Source organism: Limulus polyphemus, unplaced genomic scaffold (genome assembly GCF_000517525.1).
Source record: "Limulus polyphemus unplaced genomic scaffold, Limulus_polyphemus-2.1.2 Scaffold3893, whole genome shotgun sequence".
In the NCBI taxonomy this organism is placed as follows: Eukaryota; Metazoa; Arthropoda; class Merostomata; order Xiphosura; family Limulidae; genus Limulus; species Limulus polyphemus.
In genome coordinates this window covers 33,049-46,042 of record NW_013669503.1, presented here as the reverse complement: position 1 = coordinate 46,042, position 12,994 = coordinate 33,049, and the positions used below count along the sequence as shown (strand labels likewise).

Below are 12,994 nucleotides of genomic sequence, written 5' to 3'. Positions count from 1 at the left end.
TAGTTATGTTGTAAAGCGTTCTTATTGTACTGTGTGTAATTAGTTATGTTGTAAAGCGTTCTTATTGTACTGTGTGTAATTAGTTATGTTTTAAATCGTTCTTATTGTACTGTGTGTAATGAGTTATGTTGTAAAGTGTTCTTATTGTACTGTGTGTAATGAGTTATGTTGTAAAGTGTTCTTATTGTATTGTGTGTAATGAGTTATGTTGTAAAGCGTTCTTATTGTACTGTGTGTAATGAGTTATGTTGTAAAGCGTTCTTAAGATTATTTGAAAGATGAGCAGCTCAGTTCCAAGTATTTTTATATTACAAGAATATTCTGATATATAAATCGGAAAAATCAGGCTTTTCTTAATAATAAAGCGAACAAATATTTATCAGAAATAAATCAGTTGAAGATTGAGCAAAAAAACTACAAAATCGTTAACGAAAGAACAACTTAAATTGAAATCTTTTAATTAGCCGATTTGACAGAGAATATAGCAATGTTGTAGACTGAAATCTCTGAGAAGGAATTTTCACTACATGTATTAGACCACTGTTTCAAAAGTGCTAAACTACTAATTTGGAGAGCAGCTTTGTATGTCTTTGAGTTCATTTAAGCATTGTTAACCTCGCGTATTAATACTTATGATATTTTTCATGTTGTACGGTTTGATACTCTTACAGAGCACCCACGGCCCCAAAATACGGAGAGCCTTTTTTCTGTAGCAATGTGCCACAAACGAAAATCCTCTGATTCACAGTTCAAACATTAAGCAATTCCCAACCCTAACTAGAGAAAAATATTTATTTAAAACGGTTTACGAACCAGGTGAAAGAGAGTTTGATTAATTTCACTTTATAACATTATCTCTGATATACCTGTTACTTTGGTTGGAATTGATCAAACAATCATGCAACTCATATGAGTCAAAATAGTCTTCATTGAATTACATGTCTGCTTAGAATGATACTGATGATTGAAACAGAAACCTCGTAACAATCAAAACTGTGTGCGTCAAAAACACAGTGTTATATGATGTAACTCTTGGTGGAAAGAGTCCTTTTAAAGTCATAACGCACCCATTTCAATTCCAGCTTAAAATCTGTGTGTGAGGATAATGTTGAAATTCGATTAAAACAGAAACATGACCTATATCTCTAAAACAAGTTTCGTTTTGTTTTGTGTTCAACATTTCAACTACTAACCTTATTCCGGAGCATAAAGCTACACATTGAGTGATACAGATATAGTCGAAATACATTCAAATTAAGTAAGAGGAAAGGGCATGTTTAAGAATAACTTTGTGCTAAGTCAACATACATCGTTATAAAACCACAAAACTGGCATATTGATACATTTTACTAGTAACAGAAGTGTCCTTGTCAGTGTGAGGTTTATCAATTCAAAGTTATAAAAGTGTCCTTGTCAGTGTGAGGTTTATCAATTTAAAGTCGTTGAAGTGTCTTTGTTAGTGTGAGGATTGTCAACATTAAGTGTCCTTGTCGGTGTATTATTATTATTACTGTGTAATAACTGGAAAAGCTAGTAATTTCAATCTTCCATAACTAGCTTAGAATATTTCTTTATTTGCATATACTCAGGTAAATTTCTAAATTTTCGTGCAGGTGTTTTGCATGTAGTTATGAAACTCTTATTAGCTAAACACCAAATGGTCGTAAACATGTATTAATACTTTTTCTCTGGTAAAAGTTATAAACGCCAGTGGCTAGAAACTCGTGTCATCTTTGCCATTTGTCTCTCTACTCTGAAGAGGAACAAGCCTATCTCAAGGAGTGGCATAGATGCATCTACAAATTGGTATGAGCTAGAGGTTTTCTTCCTGATAACATTATTTTGAAGTATGCAGCATTGGATTCTTATATAATGCTTACCTAATGTTTTTATTTAAATTTGGGTGTAAATCAGAATTCTCTTTGTTCACCAGTTCAAATGACAGTATAATTAGAGATTGGTCAGTAGATGAAATACTTAATGGTACATATTATTTTCACTCTGGATAAAGATATTTTTATTTGTTCACCTGTTCATTTCTCTTTTCCTTACTGTTTGTTTCGATTTATCCTTTACATAATATTTCCGTATTCTACATTTTGTAGATACTTTTAAATTTATCTGCTGCATACCACATCTGTAATCTATGAGAAGGGTGAGTGGTAGAAGGTGTTGACAGTGTGTAGAGATAAAACTAAAACATAATGTCAATGTTTGTGTGTTTTCTCATACTGACCAGTGGATACCTGTGATAATGTTAATGCCCAAGGAATAGTTGATTTTATTGTCCAGGACTGAGAAAGAGTCTGTGCGTTATGATTCTTCAGTAGTTCGCAGTTGTTTCGGTGAAGAGTATGTGAAATATTCATTTTGATGTAGTAGTGTGTGTGTGTATGTGTGTTTATATTTTGAATAACACGGTCTCTAATCTTTCATTGAACATTTTAGGGATTTTACTCGACTGACATATTGTACATGATAAAAATTAGAAGTAAAGTAATTTGTTTTTCAATGGTTTATTGTACATTCAGCCCATCGAACTTTAAGGAAAACGTGAATTTATAGTCTCAAGTTAAATATTTGTTTCTTTCATATGAATAAGAATGTTTACCTAGAGCACTTCCAGCCTATTTTAAATTGTGAGGCTAAGCAGTAATATAAAGTTTTTTAAAATCTTTAAATATACTGTGGTCATGTTCAACTGGAATTATAACGTGTTTTTAAAACAATGTAAAAAGTACATGAGTGTGTGATATGCAAATCTCTCTTTTAAACAAAAATAACCTTACATGCGAATAAAGCTACTTCTATGAAACAAATTACTTGACTCAATATACGTGACTTACTATACTGTTCTTTTAAATAGGATTGTTCGTTTTCTCTCTGATGTGGTTGACGCTCAACGAACGTATTGGATAAATGAATACGTGCAAAACGTCATCACAGGATACTAATAAAATATATCTACATCTCAAAAAGACAATCTTGTTGAACTTAAGAAAACACAGACCACATACTTGAAATCATTTAATGATTTCATCCACAATTATTTTGCAAATGAGAAACTGCAAGCTTCTCTTACTCCCTACAAGAAACATTCAACACAATACTTTTAGTCTCATCCCCTCCTAATGTCCCACAGCGGTAAATCTGAAGTCTTATAATGCTAACAACTGGGTTTCGATACCCGTGATGTTGAAACATCCGAGATAACCCATTGCGTAGCTTTGCGCTTAACAACAACCGAAGTGTCTAAATGTTCCCCTGTGGTGCAGCGGTAAGTCTGAGGCTTTACACCGATAAAAGAAAGGTTTCGATATGTGTGATGGGCATAGCACAGAAAGCCCTTGTGTAGTTTGGTGCTTAACAACAAACAACAGAAAATCTTCACATAACGACATTCTACAAGGTCTCGATTTATAGACGGTAAGTAGGGGAAGATGAGCGGTTGAAAGTATTGCATTAAATAAAATTTTCAACTTAAGAAAACTTAAAATTTCAAGTTTTAAAATAACTGTTTATGGTATCATTAGAGAGCCTGTGTTTTTGAGACACCATACATTTAGGTCTAAAAGGTAACTATAAGACACTTTCTACTCAACAAAGACTTAACTGTAAAAAAAAAAACAATAACCGTAGCTTTATAGCTTTAAATGATAGAAATTAACATGTTAAAAATGAAATAATGATAAAGGTGCATTATGTCAATGGATGGGAGTCCTTGATGTTAACAGTGTTTTAAGTCGTAAAACACAGTAACATCCAACGAATTTCAGTCTGTTTCCCTAAACCATTATACAAATACAATTAAACAAGTTTAATAAAAGACATCTTTAAAACGTAGAGTAATTTAAGAAGTTAGAATAATTTTTTGGACTGTTCTCAAACATGTTGAGATATTAACCCTTTGATTAACACTAAGAATCTGGATTCATACTAGCAACTTCGATTTTCACTAATCATTTCGATTAACACTAACAACTTCAATTTTCACTAACCACTTCGATTAACACTAATCACTTCGATTCTCACTAACCACTTCGATTCACATTAACTCTTTGATTAACACTAAGAATCTGGATTCATACTAGCAACTTCGATTTTCACTAACCACTTCGATTAACACTAACCATTTCGATTCACATTAATCCTTTTATTAACACTAACAACTTCGATTTTCACTAATCATTTCGATTAACACTAACAACTTCAATTTTCACTAACCACTTCGATTAACACTAATCACTTCGATTCTCACTAACCACTTCGATTCGCATTAACTCTTTGATTAAGACTAACCACTTCTATTCTCACTAACCACTTTGATTCACATTAACTCTTTCATTAACGCTAACAACATTGATTCATATTAGTAACTTCGATTTTCACTAACCACTTCGAGACTTAAAACTATTGTTAGGCCATGCTGATACACGATTGATCTAAATCGTAAATACAACTATGTTGTCATTCTGTTTATAACTAATTATTACAAAAATAAGCTTAATTGAATATAAAACTTAATATAACAACATTAATTAATTTGAAACATAATTACCAAACTTCTGATTAAAAGTCAACTAACTATATAAATCAGAATTATAAAAACTAACGAAGTTAATTCTTTATAACAATCTAACAATAATTACTTCATATCACAAAACAATACAAAAAAGAAAAACGTAAAACGTCAGAAAAGTACCTTTGCTTGTAATGATATTTTCGGTCATAATTCCAATAATATCCCACAAGATTCGGCCAGCTGTGGATATTTAGGTTCATTTTATATCCTTATATGAAGTTAAGAATCGAAAAGAATATTTTTAGTGTAACAATTTATTAATGAATAATGATAATAGTATTCAAAGTACTTTACACAATTTAACCAGTAATGTTAGCTTTAAAGAAAAATGAAACATGTCATTACCTCAATCACATGGTTATAGAAGTTATAGACTATTTACATCAAACGGTCAAAGTCGTGATGTTTTTAATAACTTTTTTCTCAGAACTACACGACACTACAGAGGTTCAGTATTTATATTTCTTGTTTATGACAAAGCTACTAAGCCTACCTGCCGCCGTCCCTAATTTTGAATTACTGACCAAAGAGAAGGCAGCTAGTCAGCAGAACTCTACAACTGACCATCCATGCTATGGGATTAACTGTCACTCTAAAAGTGTAACGAATATTTTGTGATATCGCATGGAATCGAACCCGACTCGCCAGCACCAAAAACCACAGTTCTAATCATATGGCCAACACCTTCTGAAAAAAAATAAATACCAATAATTATTGCGCACAAACATTTTCTGTTACGATATAGAGGAATTAACCGTTAGCAGTCTTACTGCTTGTACTCTAAAATCCTTGAGTTGCTGTTACGATATCGAGGAGTCAACCGGTAGCAGTCTTACTGCCTGTACTCTAAAATCCTTGACTTGCTGTTACGATATCGAGGAGTTAACCGGTAGCAGTATTACTGCCTGTACTCTAAAATCCTTGACTTGCTGTTACGATATCGAGGAGTTAACCGGTAGCAGTCTTACTGCCTGTACTCTAAAATCCTTGAGTTGCTGTTACGATATCGAGGAGTTAACCAGTAGCAGTATTACTGCCTGTACTCTAAAATCCTTGAGTTGCTGTAACGATATCGAGGAGTTAACCGGTAGCAGTATTACTGCATATACTCTAAAATCCTTGGCTTGCCGTAAGGCCTGGAATTTCTCACGATGAGGTTATGATATTAATGACAGTTAGTCTATATTCTGTTTGTTTGTAATTAAGCACAAAGCTACACAATGGGCTCTCTGTGCTCTGCCCACCATGGGCATCGAAACCCGGATTCTAGCGTTGTGAGTCCGCAGACATACCGCTGTGCCACTGGGGGACAGTCCATATTCTGTTGCTATGACAAAACCGGAAAAAACAATAAAACAAAATGTTTGTTAAACAGGATTCTATCCTAAATAATACGTTGAAATATGGTAAAGAGGGACTTCAAACATTTTTAATAAACGTCAATAGTCAAAAATCAGAAACAAGTAAACCCGACTTTAGTAAATTCAAAAAATCACCACAGAAAATGATGTGCACTTTCTTTTCGAAATATGTAACAAAATACGTATTTTACACACCTACAGCATCTAATTATTACTCGCGGTTTTACATTGTCAGCAACATGTGTTTTGTATAAAAATTCTGGTTCAATTGAAGCTGAATTAGTTGAGGATGATAGGATATGCGTAATTTTTATGATTAGAAACATGCAACGAAGAATTATAAATCTGAAACTCTGCCTCATACTTGTGCTGATGAAGCGAAATAAAGCTTCCATTTCTCACTCAAAGGGGAAATGTGAGTTGGATAATTTTTTGAAAATATTTTTACATATATATATTTCATACTTTAAAATACAATTGCCTGTTCTTCTCGATATAGTTTGAAGTATTTAAACTATTAAAAAATAATGGTTTTATAGGCAATTAGACTAAAATGTAATTTCTTAGTGTTTTTTCGTAATGCAAATAAAGGTAAAATATCTAAAATGGTTTATTAAATTTATTAATAACAAGTGTAAAGATAGAAAACTTTTAATTAATCCTTACGTTATTTCATGAATGATTCTATAGGGTCAAACAAAAATAGAACAATTATTAAACTAAGCCAATTGATACTCTCGACCGCAGTGATCTGTATACTAAGTTATCCATTCACAGGTTTGAGAAATGTCGTTAATTGATAATGTCTAAATCTTTTAAAACAGTCCTGATAATATAATAATTTGTCTTGAAAGAAAACCAAGTGTTTTATGCTAACACTCACTACAGTTATATTCTAAATGTATTCTGACAAGCTGGTTTGATTTTTACTTCACAACGCATATGTATGTTTTAACTTGCGTGTTTCCAAGACATATCATTAGAAGGTAATTACTTAAGGCTATACGTTGAAGATGACAGGTAGTCTAGTCATCCTCAACTAATTCAGTATAGCCTTAAGTAATCCTGTCGTCTTCAACTAATCTAGTCATTCTCAACTAATTCAGTATAGCCTTAAGTAATCCTGTCATCTTCAACTAATCTAGTCATCCTCAACTAATTCAGTATAGCCTTAAGTAATCCTTTCATCTTCAACTAATCTAGTCATCTTCAACTAATCCGTACATCCTCAAATAATCCAATCATCTTCAAGTAAACTAGTACATCGCTATGTAATCCAGTTATCCTCAAATAATCTCGTACATTCTCAGCTGATCTGAGTATTATCAAATAACTCCTGTTCTTTGCTTGTAGCGTTAAAACTAATCTTTCATTATTTTGTTAGCATTTTCATAATATAAAATTCGTTTTTATCATACAACAAGCATTATTTTTAAAAAGATTTATTTCATAATGTATTTCATTTCTTTCACGATGGTAAGCAGTGAGCATTGAAACATATTTTGTTCCGTGACATAACTCCTCCTTTGCTGTTTTTACGTAAGGGTAAGGTATGGTCGTCTAGGTATTGTTACAAAACAAACTAATTTGACAGATAGTTCATTAACAAGAAGCGAGCAAAGAAACTTACTTTGCTCATTGACATAACTCCTCCTTTGCTATTTTTACGTAAGGGTAAGGTATGGTCGTTTATGTATAGTTTTAAAAATATACTAAGTTGGCAGATAGTTAATTAACAAGAAGCGAGCATTGAAACTTATCTTGTTCCGTGACATAACTCCTCCTATACTATTCCTACGTAAGGGTAAGGTACGGTCATCTAGGTTCTGTTACAAAACAAACTGATTTGACAGATAATTCATTAACAAGAAGCGAGCGTTGAAACTTACTTTGCTCCATGACATAACTTCTCCTTTGCCGTTTCTATGTAAATGTAAGGCATGGTCGAAGGTAGACTAGGTATTGCTAGAAAACAAACTAAATTGGCAGATAATTCATTAACGAAGTACCTTCTTGCTGTAAACAAACTCTTGTCAGTCTGACAAAAACTAGGCACTAACTTCTCACCAAGTCGGAAAACACAGGTCAGCCTTTATAATCTTTAACTTACGCAGTGTTGTCCGAACACTTTACTCATATGAGAACGAAGATCTCCCGCGGAGGAGTTTCTCCACACGGTTGTGAAAACTTAACCCACTTATACAAGGATGAGGGCGCCATCTTGTGAGTGAGATAAATACTATTTGCAAAATAACTTTCTCGCCAGCACTCCTAATTACGTTGAGTCTCGGAGAGACAGGCCTAACAATTTACAGCTTGTCTATACGGCTATAAAGTTGTATCTGCTAATAACTTCAATATCCCAGAATTTAATAAGAAGTTATTTTTCAAGTAAAGATGTTACTATAAAACTTGGTTCACATTTCCAATGAAATGATTTCATTCAAAACTCTTAATCTTCATCTTGCCTGCACAAACATATAATAACGTAATCCATGTATTAAAAAATAATAACAATCTAGTTTACAAAATGGTGTCTTCTAGTTTAATGACTTTCGTGAACGAATCCTCTTTTAAACAGCTAACAAAGAACCTTGGCTTCTTTTGTCCTCGGGAGTTGATTAAATATCGCCTGCTGAGCTTCCAAGAAATTTTGTTTTCGTTTAGAATTAATATCTTTGATCATTAGTTCCAAGATTTAATATTCTTTTCAGCCGTATCGAAAATACGTTGCATTAGTTTTTTTATTCTTCAAATACAAAAGTGTTGCTAATCTTCGAACACAGGATTGTTTTTATATTGCTATGAGAATAGCTAATTAACTTTTAAATTTATAATTGCAATTAAATTTCTTGTGATAACATTAAAGTTCGTTCACTTAAATCCTTAAAAGTGTTTTCATTATTCAAGCAACTCAGAAATTAAATTGTAATGAAACAAAAATATGTTGATATTTAAGTAAAATATAAATCAGCATAAGAATTATCATTAATATATATATATATACATTAAGTTGATGATTAATGATGTTCTTGCTGTTGTTATTTTTGAAAACAAAGCTACATCACGGGATAAATGAGATCTAGCTTCCTTGGCACAGCGGTAAGTCCGAGGGCTTATGTCCCCGGTGGGACAATGGTAAGTTTACGGACTTACAAAACTAAAGTACGGGGTTAGATTCCCCGTGGTGGATAAAGCAGATAGCCCAATGTGGCTTTGCTCTAAAACAAACAACCAGCCAACCGAGAGCTTATAACACTAAAAATCGGATTTCGATATCCACGGCGAGCTGAGCATAGATAGCCCATTGTGTAGTTTTGTGCTTAACAATAAATAATATCTGCGTCCTGTCCACCGCGGGGTATCGAATACCGGATTTTAGGCCTGCAACTATGTAAACTTACCACTGAAACACCGAAGAATACAAATATAAATGTATAACATGACTTATAATATTGGCTGGTACATATAGCTTAGCGCTTTAAGCAATCCGTTCCTCAGTTACTTATCTAACACTGTGCGTCATTTTTCAGTACATGTCTTTTTTCGGTTTTGCTTTCTGAAACTAATACATAGTGAACTAAACATCGGGTTCTTTAATAAAACACATAGCCAGAGTATGAAACTTGGAATATCATAGGATTGGCTTAGTCTGTGACTTACTGTGTTTCGATTTGTTTGTTTTAGCGGAAAGCTACACAATGGGTTATCTGCGTTCTGTTCGGCGTAGGAAATCAAACCCAGTATTTAAAGTTGCTTGTGTGTCGAATACCTCCTACTTGGATGATAGTGGTTACTAGTTTTGACATAACCATTAATACCAGTTGCTTTCTTTCAGCTCCCCTTGTAGGAGAACTCACGTAAAGATCAATTACATGAGAAAGACAGTGATTTTTAACCTCGTGACTGCCAGAAAATACAATTATCATAATTAAAATGTGACAGCTTTGGTCGGTAATCTAAAAAACGAGTCACAAACTTTACTGAAAAAAAAATGAGGAAGGTACTTTTTTGAATTACACCGAATGCGTGTAATGACATTTTATTGAAAAATAATAGTTGAAAATAAGAAGTATGGAATATTCAGAGCAACTGAGGCACCACAGACTAATTTCTAGACAAAAAATAATTTCATTCTTCTCCCTTCATAATTAAACTGAATTATCTAGATATCCGTGACTAATTTCTTATATGAATATACAAAACATAACACAAAAAATACTGTTATTCAAATGGCATGGCTGCTAGTGTCTAGTTATGAAGAGAAGTCTGTCTTACAATGCGTAAGTTACTATCACTTCGTTTGACAAAAAAAAATCCAGATGATATTAATCAGATTCAATCTCTATAGCTGTTAAAGAAACCACCACCCCATGCCAAACACTAAAGTAACAACTTAAACTGTCCTTCAGTTAAAACAATCTACTAGACTTTAGATAATATAACAAGCTGTACATAGTCTGTCAACAACCCCGTTGATAACACAAAAGTAATATGTTTATACAAAGTCATCCAGTGAAGAGAGGTACTCCGACAATAACATGCACAAAACGTATTGTATATTTCCATTCAATAAAGAGGACAATCCAATGAGCAACACAGACTATTTCCAATCTCATATGGCCGTTCAGTGGACATTAAATTCGGTAGAAAAATATAAACGAAACACTTTTATAAACAATTTAGTCTTATGTGCATAGGAAAGGCGGAGTCTTGTTTATTTATAACTCACTTCAGTTTAGCGACTTAATATACTAAGATCATCAATGAAAATCAGCTGGTTTAAACAAACAAGAGCCTGACTGTCCTTTCCACATCAAACTGTACGCTGTTTATAAAATTGTTGTTTTTAAATCTACATTACTAAGACACAAAATACTTCACGTATGACAAACAGCTATATAATTATTCATAGTACACCAAAATCTTTAAAGTCTTGCACAATAGGAAGGAAGACCGTTCATCCAGTGAACAACCCAGGTGCAACAGAAATTGCACAGTCTTCTATATGAGTTTCCTAATCATTGGCAATCTCTTTTCTCGCTCCTCCCTCAGGTGGCTTAGCAGTAAAAATCAGGTTTTGATATTCGTGGTGGGAAAAGCCCAGATGAAACATTGCTTAGTTTTGTGCAGATCAACAAAATATACAATTTTTTTCCCAAAAATTTGTTTAGTTGTCAGAAATATTTCACTTTCTGGATATTTCTGTTCAGAGAACCTGATGAGTTGTCAGAAAAACTTCATTTTCTGGATGTTTCTAGATATAAAATCTAAAGAGTAGACATTTAAAAGTTCGTAGTGAATTTACATTTTAGTAGTTGATCCCAACATAAAGTGGCTCAGCAGTAAGTCTGAAGTATTATATCGCTAAAATCTGTATTTCGATACACGGTGGGCACAGCATTTATAACCTTACTATAGATTATGTAGCTGTGTGCTCGACGACAAACAAATAAACAAACTCAATATAAAATATTTATAGACATTGAAAGCCTTATTCTTTGACATGTTATCCTTTAGCTCATCATCTTTGAACAATGTTGAAACACAGCATCTTATCTAACATTTAGACAGTGGTAAGCAGTTAATGAATGAAATAAAAGTTATTTTACCTTTATTTAAATCAGAATTATAAACACATTGACAGTTACTGACAGTTTTTCGGATTTTTCTCATTTTTATTCAAAGACTATTCTGTAGTCATTCTAAATTAGAAGATAATAAATTTCACTATTCCGGAATTGTTTATGGAAATTATTGTTCTTCACAGAAACATCACGTCTCCAAAATAGAATGGCTCATGCATTGGATACAGCTGATTCAAGTAACTGAGTGTATGTCAAAAGGTATGATATTTAATATCCTTGTGTTCTACTTAAAAAAATAATAATAATATAACATTTTCACGTTTCTGACGTTCACATTATTCAAGTATACAACACAAGCCTAAGTTATTTTCAAGTTCTTCCAAAAGCTTCTTTAGTATAACCTTTTTTTATGTTTTTCTTTTCATAATAATGAAGCTGTTAATAGCAACAACAAAAAAAGAAATAATTCAGGAAACTTACATCAAGGCACGTGAACTTACTAGCCTATTGACGTTGATGGTCGATGTAGCTGGTTTCTAAAAAAAAAAAATACATCTCTTCCCGATATATGGTTTTATGTCTAGAGTTGTCCCCTGTGTGTTTGATTCTTTCTGAACGTTATCATAGCAAATCAACTACATAACGCCAGCCAATTGGTGGAGCTACAGTTCTGCTATTACTATCAACTACTTATTATCAACACTGCGCCAGTGTTAGGTTGGATGAGGAGTCTTGTAAAAAACTGTAGAAACGTTATATGTTTAAAAAAGCAACACACGAAAAGCGCTGATCATTTACTTACTAATTACTAAATTTTCTTGAACAAAGATAATCTATCCATCTCAAACGTTTGTACTTCATAAGATATTGCTGTTCCATCTACGGTGCTAAATTTATTTTCCCCTTAGTTAATTTAATGTTTCAAATAACTGAATCATTTTCCTTTCTGGCACTTTAGACGTAAGCTTAATTAAAAAAATATAGACGTCTGGTTTCGAAATGAATGGCCGATATTACAGATTTAAAACTATAAAATGAAATCACGATAGTGGTTCATAATAGGGGTCGTCCTGGAATGTCACAAAAGTTCTAATATAACATGCGGGCAAAAACCATCTTAAAAACCAGACTTGTTCTTGAAACAATACTCAAAACCTTCTATCTCAATGGCTGAGGCTGCTAAAATATTGATAATGGTGATTGAAAAAAAGTTGATTTTCCGATTGTTTGACAAAATTCAAAATTCATCCATTTATTCTTCATATTATTATTGCTGTTGTTTCCCAATCCTACAGGAAAAAGGGCTATGAATATTCTATTCAAATCTGGGCAAACTTACTAAAAAAAACTCCTGCGCAGATCATAGGACTATTTGTATGTTGATTCTTGAAAGAGAATGGGAGATTTTATCAGTTTTTTCATCTCTACTGGCCAAGTTTATCTTCGAAGTCATTTAAGCACCG

At 32.8% G+C, this 12,994-nt stretch overlaps 1 protein-coding gene across 1 annotated transcript in view; it reads right to left on the bottom strand.

The window, feature by feature from the left end:
- LOC111088504 overlaps positions 1-8,072 on the bottom strand; it is a 62,123-nt gene extending 54,051 nt beyond the window's left edge. The window contains exon 1 of the mRNA XM_022398842.1: positions 7,833-8,072. Coding sequence (XP_022254550.1) covers positions 7,833-7,885 — 53 coding nt within the window. The 5' untranslated portion in view covers positions 7,886-8,072. The remainder of the gene's footprint in view (positions 1-7,832) is intronic.
- Positions 8,073-12,994: the final 4,922 nt, after the last annotated feature.